Consider the following 7,891-nt stretch of genomic DNA (forward strand, 5'->3'; position numbering starts at 1 on the left):
GATTTTTGCATTTAATACTTTAAATTTTATGAATAAAAAATTAATTTGATTATCTGCAATTTTATCTTAATTAGTAATTATTTAAAAATAATTATAAAATAATAATAAAATAATATTTTAAGAATAATTAATTTAATTACTCTAATTCTTAAAATTAAAATATTTATTTAAAAATAATTTAAAAATTTATAGTTAAATAATATCTGTATATAATTATTAAATTAAAATTAATTTTCAGTTACTATACTACCTTTATTTTTATTGAAAATAATTAAATTACCCAATCCCTAATTGTAATACAACTCACATACCCCACTCCCTAACATTTCGAGTTTTTGGATAATTAAATTTATTATATTGTTGATGATTTATTTTAAAAAAAAATTATTTTCTTGAAAGTAATTAAATAAACACTTTATGATACTTTGAATTTAAAAATAAGAGTAAAGAACATTTTCGTCCCTAACCTTTTTTTTCACGGACATTTTCGTCCTCAAGGAATGGAAAATACATTCAAGTCCCGGACCTCTGAAAAATGTGGACATTTATATCCTTCTGTTGAATTCAGCCGTTTGTACTGAACGGAAAAGGATGAATTGGCAGAGGTGCCGCTGAGGTGACCGTAACGGAGGACAGGTGGCATGGAGCATTTCGTAATAGGACGTATAAGTCCCTGGAGACGGAGCATTTCGTAACAAGACGTATAAGTCCCTGAAGACGAAAACGACGCCGTTTCGTCTCCTCCCCCATCTGCCCTTTTATTCTTCCTTCGTCTCTTTTCCCTTCCATTCTTCTTCCTCAGCCCTTGCCTCCATCACCGCCGCACAGCCGCGCCTCCGTCAGCCACCATCAACGCCGACGACCTCATCCTTCTTCTCTTTTCGCGTCTTCTTCCCTTTCTCACTCCCTTACCCCCATTAATCTCTCTCTCTCTTCTCACTTTCTCTCATCTCTCTTTGCTAAGCTGACCCTCCCATTTTGTTTCAAGCATGTATCAGGTGCTTGTCACACACCAATACTCTATAACTAGCATGAGGCCCCTCAGATGTATCTTTCAATGTGACTTGCCACCCTATTGCCTTGGCAATGTCTTGAAATCCAACACATAGACATTATCATAGGTTCTTGGGTAGGTGTCAAATGCTTCACACCTAAATTATAAAAATTGCAGAATATTACAAAACACTAACAAGATCGTAAAAGTAATTTGGGGGAATTGATATAGAGGCTCTTTCAGTACATGGAATTTGTGCTACTAACAGGAACAACATTTATAACCCAGCAGTCAAATATCAGAAAATGTGTATATATCGTGGAATGAAGTTAAGTTCAGGTTTACCTTTTGTCCTTTTGCCAATATCAGAAAATGGTGCTGGACTATTGCCCATAATGGTTCAGAATAAATGTATGTATTCCTGTACATCATCATAAACGGATTAGACAACGTTTAGATTAAGAGGAACAAAAGAGTTGGAAATGTAAAAACAGTTAAAAGAATAGCGTTATTCCAACGCACAACAACTAAAAGCCTAAAATTATACGAACTTCTTCAACCCTTGTACAAAGATAAAGGACATGAGCTACTCAACAAGAGAGAGTTCAGTATCGTTTCATAGAAATTCACATGTTTGTTAGGCCACCAGCAGTCAAATTTCTGACTAATCAATGCTGCTGCAAACCTGAGAAAGCACTCAAAAAGAATGGAACATCATGAGCTGGGATCTGGACCTGCCAATCCCAAAAGGCAACATCTTATTTGTGGCCAATTGCAGACCAAGCGCCGCAACCAAGCCATACGCCACCATCCCAACCAAAGGAAGAGGAACACCTATCAAACACAAAACATAAAAATGTCACTCACACATTCCTTCAAACACATTGCCTGCAAATAATATCCTTCACACCACAAAATCCAGAGACCAAAAAGAATCACACATAAAACAACAATATGGCAAACACACACATCAAGCCAAAATCCTAACAGAATCAAATCATAGAACAGTTCAATTGCAAGCACCATCGAATAGTTGCAACACATTCAAGAGAAGGCAAGTGGCAGGAACCTTGGTTTCCTGGTCGGGTTCTGCGGCGGAGCATTTGAGAGGCGGCGGCAACCTCATACGCTGCGTGACGTCAAAGAGGCCCAAGCTCTGGTGGTTGGGAGCACGGTGGTGCCAAATGGGTACAAAGGAACGAAAAGACGATAGGGACATGAGAAGGTGAAAGTGGCTATGGTGGTGGAAGCTTCTAGTTGCTTAAGCTTCTAGTAGCTTCACCATCGTTGATGGTGGCTGACGGAGGTGCCGCTGTGCGGCGGTGATGGAGGCAGGGGCCGAGGAAGAAGAATGGAAGGGAAAAAGGACGAAGGAAGAAGAAAAGGCAGAGAAATTGGGGGAGGTTACAAAAACGGCATCGTTTTTGTCTCCAGGGACTTATATGTCCTGTTACGAAATGATCCATGCCACCTGTTCTCCGTTACGCCCACCTCAGCGCCACCTCTGCCAGCTCATCCTTTTCCGTTAAGTGCAAACGGCTGAATTCAACGGAAGGACATAAATATCCATGTTTTTCAGGGGTCGGGACTTGAATGTATTTTTCATTCCTTGAGGACGAAAATATCCGTGAAAAAAACGGCCAGGGACGAAAATGTCCTTTACTCTAAAAATAATTAGGAGAAATGATTTTTTTGTGATTGAAAAATAAAAAAGAATTGTACGATTCAATTTAAGTAATTTTTATTTAAGTAATTTCTATTATAAATAAATTATGTTTTATTTTATTCATTTACACTCTTAGAGATTAATTTATTAGAAATGATTAGATTAATTTTTATAAATATTTTAAGTTTAAGTCAATTAATATTTATGTATAATTTTTATTATAATTAATTATTTTATAAATTGAAATTAAAGTTTCAGAGATAGAAAAATAAAAGAGATTTGTATGATTTAATCTAGAAAATTGATATTTGAATTTAAATTGTACTTTACAAAATATAATTAACTTGTTCATTTTATAATGTAAATTAGAAATAATTGATTGAACTTAGCAATATGTTGATAAATAATGTTTCTAAATATTTTTAATAGAGTATATTTGATTTTAAAATTATCCTATCCTCCAATTTTATCAAAATATCTATTCATATCTATCCTTATCAAAATATCCATTTATATCTATCCATTATTCTTTTATAAAATTTCTAATTTTTAATCCTAATTTCCAAATTAAAAATCAGAAACCTAATTCTCAAATTGAGAAACCTAACCCTAAAACCCCCCTTTCAGCTTCGCATAACAGCCGTCAACACACATACCCCTTACAGCGGAGAAGAGAGAAAGAGAAAGAGAGGGATCTGAGAGAACAGAGGAGAAGGTGGAGGGCTGCTGCCTCGCCGCCGCCGCTGTCGCACGCATCGCCACTCCGTGGAGCCGCACCTTGCTGCCGGTCTGCCATCGAACTGCCGCAGGCGTTGTCACCGCGGAGAGAGGGAGTAACGCATTGAAGAGAGGAGGAGGAAGGAGACCCGTGCACCGTCGGAGCCAATGTCACCCAGTCGCCACTATTCTCCGTTCAAGCCTCTACCAAGTCACCGTCGATGAAGCTTCTGCCACCGCCGAGAATCGCGAGCAGACGCGTAGAGGGAGGAAGATGCAGGGAGAAGAAGGAGGCGCTGTTCGAGTTGCTGTGCCTAGTTGCCTTCCGCGGAGCCACCGTCGTCGATTGTCACTGGGGAACTACCGTCGTGCCTCTTGTCACTGGAATCACGGACTAGAGAGAAGGGGCTGCCTTTCTATTGCTGCTGCTTCGTTCTTTTATCGTAAGCGATCTCTGTTTTCAGTTCCATTGAATTCATTTCTATTTTCGATTCCATTGAGTTTGAATTCTCCATTTTGCTGTTATTAATAATCGTAATGTTATTAAGTTTAGATTATTGCTGTGAATGTGACTGATTTTGTTGTTATGAGAGATTAATTGGTAGATTTAAGCTTGGATTTAGGTTGTGAAAATGTGATTGGTGTGGTGTTGAGACTATTTTGATTTGAGGCTGTGATTTGTGAATAATGATTTTAATTGTTTGAAAGTGACTATTTACTCGAATTCCTGGTTACACTGATTTCTTGATTTAGTTGTGAAATTGAGATTTATTTGATGATGGTAGATATTGTTGAAAGATTTTTTGAGAAATTATTGGTTACTAGATATGTTAATTTGAGAAATTATTGGTTTCTAATAGATCCCTGATAAGAACAGGTTTGGATTGGTCTATAGGAGGAGAGGTAAGGAGTAGATAAACGGAATTTTCATTGCTTTCACTACTTAGTTCATAATTGTTGCTGGTTAGCTCCTTTAAGCTAGTTTAGCAGGTTAGGAGCAAGAATTCTAGGCTTAACTGCTGCATATAAATACTGGGGTTTAGTTGGTTTTAGTTAGATAATTTTTGTTCAGTTTGGCAGTTCAGGAGAAGGAAACTTTCTCCAGAGTTGGTTAGATCCAATAGTGTACTTCAATAAGGGATTGTGAAAATCTCCTATTTTCTGCTGGACACTATCAATCTCAAATGCTAATATGTCCTAAACCTGTGATGTGCAGTGTTTCGATCCTTGGCTCCATAGGAAAACATCATGCCCGGTGTGCAAGTCATCTATCACCTAATTTACCGCTGGTTTCAGATGGATAATTTCTTATTCTACTATAGAATGTTGGCTGTCCCATTTTGGTCTGAGGTATAGCAATGGATGATAATATATTTCCATTAGTTGATAAGTAATAGAAATGCTTCCTTTTTTCAGTATGCTGTTACTATCTGGCCTGTTAGATATATAAAAAGTGAATACAAAGGGTCTAGAACTTACAAGTTAGTGTTTTGTTTCTAAACTGCTCTGAGATATGATTCATTTTGCGGTATGCATATATAGGTAACTATTTTGATTCATAGTCTTGTAAGATGTAATTGATCACTTGTAGGTCCTAATGAAGTCTGCCAAACCAGTGGCAAGTCTGAAGGCCGCAGTTTTTTCCCCATGATAGATGAGTTACAAATATATCTGGTTGATGGGGCTACACAGGTATATACTGGAATTTAGACTTAGTAAATTTGTATCACACTATTAAGGGCTTGCTTGCTTTTCTACTTTTTGGAGGCATGCTACTGTTCGCATATAATATCTTGTGATTTCTAGTGCAGTTTCATGAAACTAGTCATCACATCACATTTATGATTTATCTCACGTTACTTGATGAACAAACCCTTTAATTTATACTACTTACTTGTGATTGATATTTACTTGATTATGTGCTCTACACATACATGTGTATCACTTGTTTTGGCATTTTGAATTGTTGAGAAGTGAATACAAACTTGCTTGTTTTGAAAATTTAGAAACTTTCTGAACTTAAGGAACTTTTGACTATGTACCTAACTTTTTGTTTTGTTTTTTTTTTATTTACAGGAGTGCTGAAATGGTGACCACATGCTACTTTGAGAGCTCAATAATATTTTGATTCATAGTGACACTAATCTATGTTAGAACTTTTAACTTTTGGTTGAACTTTTATGTTAGAACTTTTATGTTTTGGTTGAACTAATCAATGTACTCACTAGCTAATGTTATTTTGTTTCAAGACAATTTTAGCTAAAAGGATCTTGTTTAACTTATGTATGTTTTTGCATATTATATACATGTAAACTTGCTTATTAAAATCGTTAATATATTAGTTAATTTAAAAAATAATTTAGTAAATTATGCATGTAATTTGTAATTAAAAAAAGTTGTTACAAAATAATTAATTTGCTTTCGTAACTAAAGAAAAAAATGTTATAAAATCATGTTGCATTTTGTAACAAAATTTTTTGATAGGAAAAAAATTGACTGTCACAAAAAATACCTTCAAGATCAAAATTTGTTACCACTTTTGTAACGGCTTCTGATTTTTTGTATCAGAAAAAATTGTTACAAAATATGGTATTGAATTGTAACAGTTTCATTTTTCGTTACAAAAACTTTTTGTAACGGGACTTACTGCAATGGGCCTTTTTTTATTACAAAAAACTTTTGTTTCAAAATTTTGACGTTTTGTAACAATATTTTTTTGTTACAAATGCGCCTTTTTCTTGTAGTGCAACAATATGTTGGGATAAAATAAAAAAACATTTAAAAGTACAGAAAAAAAAGAAATATTTAAAAATATAAAAAAATCTAAAATGCATAACATACAAAACATTTGAAAATAAGTGGAAAATAAATAAATGCAAGCATGGATTAGAAGAGTTCCGAAAAGACATTTGTTGCTACCAAATTTGTAAATTTCTGTAAATTTAGACCAATGAACTCTCAGATGAAACTACATATCGAGAATTTGATATAATATCACTCATTTGATCACTCAATTCTTTATAGCATGAATATCTATAATCTTTTGTGGTATCTTTCATAATATTAAAAATAATTTAGATATTCTCCTTAGTATAGTTATGAATTGTTTAAACATAGCTATTTTAAATAGTTGTTTTCTTGAATGTAATTTACAGGATAATAATCATTCTTCATGCTTTACTTTAGCACTATGATTGCTCTCAAATCAATTGAAATTCGCAAAAAATAATTAAATTAAAAAAAAACTTTACCATGAAGTATGAACCTCATAGTCCTAGAAGCTCTTTTGATTGATTAAAAAACACATTATTTCCAAGTGTTTCTTACACCTGATGTTTGAATAGTTAAATTCGAGCTAAGAGATTTTGCATTTTTTTAATATATTATTTGACCAAACAATAAATTTTTTTTAAGTCGATTATTGTTCACATAAATAATAAATATTAATTTATTCTTAACTAGTTACCTATATATATATATATATATATACACGCGTAACTCTACTAAATATAAACTTTTTTATACTGATTAATATTTGCATAAAATTACATATCAATATATTTTTTATATTCCAAAATAAATTAATTTTCATAAAAGAAATTACTTTAATAGCTTAATATTCAACTAATTTATTTTAAAGTCAAATTTTTATAAAATAAATGGGTATAATAACCTAAATCGTTACCAATTTCTTTGTGTAACAAAACCAAATACTTATATACAATAAAAGTAATAGAATAATCAATAAAACACAATATATAATAATTATACAATATTATAACCTCCTTAGTTATTACATATATTTACACATGAAAAAAAATACAAATTTCTTTGTTTAATTCGATGACAAAAAAAATTAAAATTTTTTCAATGATTCAATTATTGATAACTCTGATACAACTTATTGAAAATTTTAAAATTTTCTTAATTTCAAGACCATCCATGTTAAATTATTAAAAAAGAAAATACAGAGGTGTACCTAAATTCGTGAGTATAATTGAGAGAGTTTGGTTTTTTAATTTTTTCAACTAAAGCCTTCTGTATTTTTAATAAGACTTTGATGGAAAAAGAGTTACAGAGACGATTTTAATGTGTTGGGGACCATATTAAAATACTGAAGTCATTTCTTATAGTTGAGTATGAGATCCATTAAATCTTAAAATCCAAATAAAATAGTCTCTTTGATTTTGTTTTTATTTAATTCTAAATAAAAAATAACTATGACTTATTCAATTCAACATTTATGAAAATAAATAAAATTACCATTATATAAATCATTTAATAAGAAATAATATAATCTATGATTATAATTGATATATATGTATTGTCCATAAACAAATTAAAAAATTAATAATTTTTTTAACACATAAGTCACTTGAAGAGAAAGATTCATGAACACCCTTAATTAAAAATTTTAATATAATTTAATAATTTTATTAAAATGAATCTTAGAGAATAGTAAAATTTATTATTTTTAACCAACAGTCAACCAACAATATTTAAAAGTATAAGTT

General features: G+C 32.2%; 1 protein-coding gene and 1 long non-coding RNA gene across 3 annotated transcripts; one reads left to right on the top strand and one right to left on the bottom strand.

Annotated features, from left to right (window-relative positions):
• Positions 1 to 1,355: 1,355 nt before the first annotated feature.
• On the bottom strand, positions 1,356 to 2,299 carry LOC127748363 (uncharacterized). 2 transcript variants are annotated; one of them, XR_008010377.1, is made up of 2 exons: positions 2,064 to 2,299; positions 1,356 to 1,828 (listed from the first exon to the last, which is right to left on the bottom strand). XR_008010377.1 is itself a non-coding variant. In XM_052262696.1 (2 exons), exons 1-2 carry the CDS (start codon positions 2,211 to 2,213, stop codon positions 1,692 to 1,694), a joined length of 333 nt encoding a protein of 110 aa, XP_052118656.1. In that variant the 5' UTR covers positions 2,214 to 2,299; the 3' UTR covers positions 1,356 to 1,691. The 2 variants fall into 2 exon arrangements, 1 of the variants encoding a protein (XP_052118656.1); XM_052262696.1 differs by having other exon boundaries at positions 2,018 to 2,299.
• A 2,292-nt stretch (positions 2,300 to 4,591) lies between these two features.
• Positions 4,592 to 5,562, top strand: LOC127748391 (uncharacterized). The gene is made up of 3 exons (XR_008010502.1): positions 4,592 to 4,727; positions 4,969 to 5,069; positions 5,454 to 5,562. It is a non-coding gene; the product is annotated as an uncharacterized LOC127748391 (long non-coding RNA).
• Positions 5,563 to 7,891: the final 2,329 nt, after the last annotated feature.

This window comes from Arachis duranensis, chromosome 6 (assembly GCF_000817695.3).
Source record: "Arachis duranensis cultivar V14167 chromosome 6, aradu.V14167.gnm2.J7QH, whole genome shotgun sequence".
NCBI classification, from domain to species: domain Eukaryota; kingdom Viridiplantae; phylum Streptophyta; class Magnoliopsida; order Fabales; family Fabaceae; genus Arachis; species Arachis duranensis.

Bases quoted from the DNA above. Each gene is read 5' to 3' on its own strand.
- LOC127748363 (XM_052262696.1), bottom strand. From the start codon at position 2,213: ATGTCCCTATCGTCTTTTCGTTCCTTTGTACCCATTTGGCACCACCGT. The intron at 1,829-2,017 runs GTGCTTGCAATT...TGTGTTTGATAG, and splicing joins TGTGTTGCAACTATTCGATG to GTGTTCCTCTTCCTTTGGTT.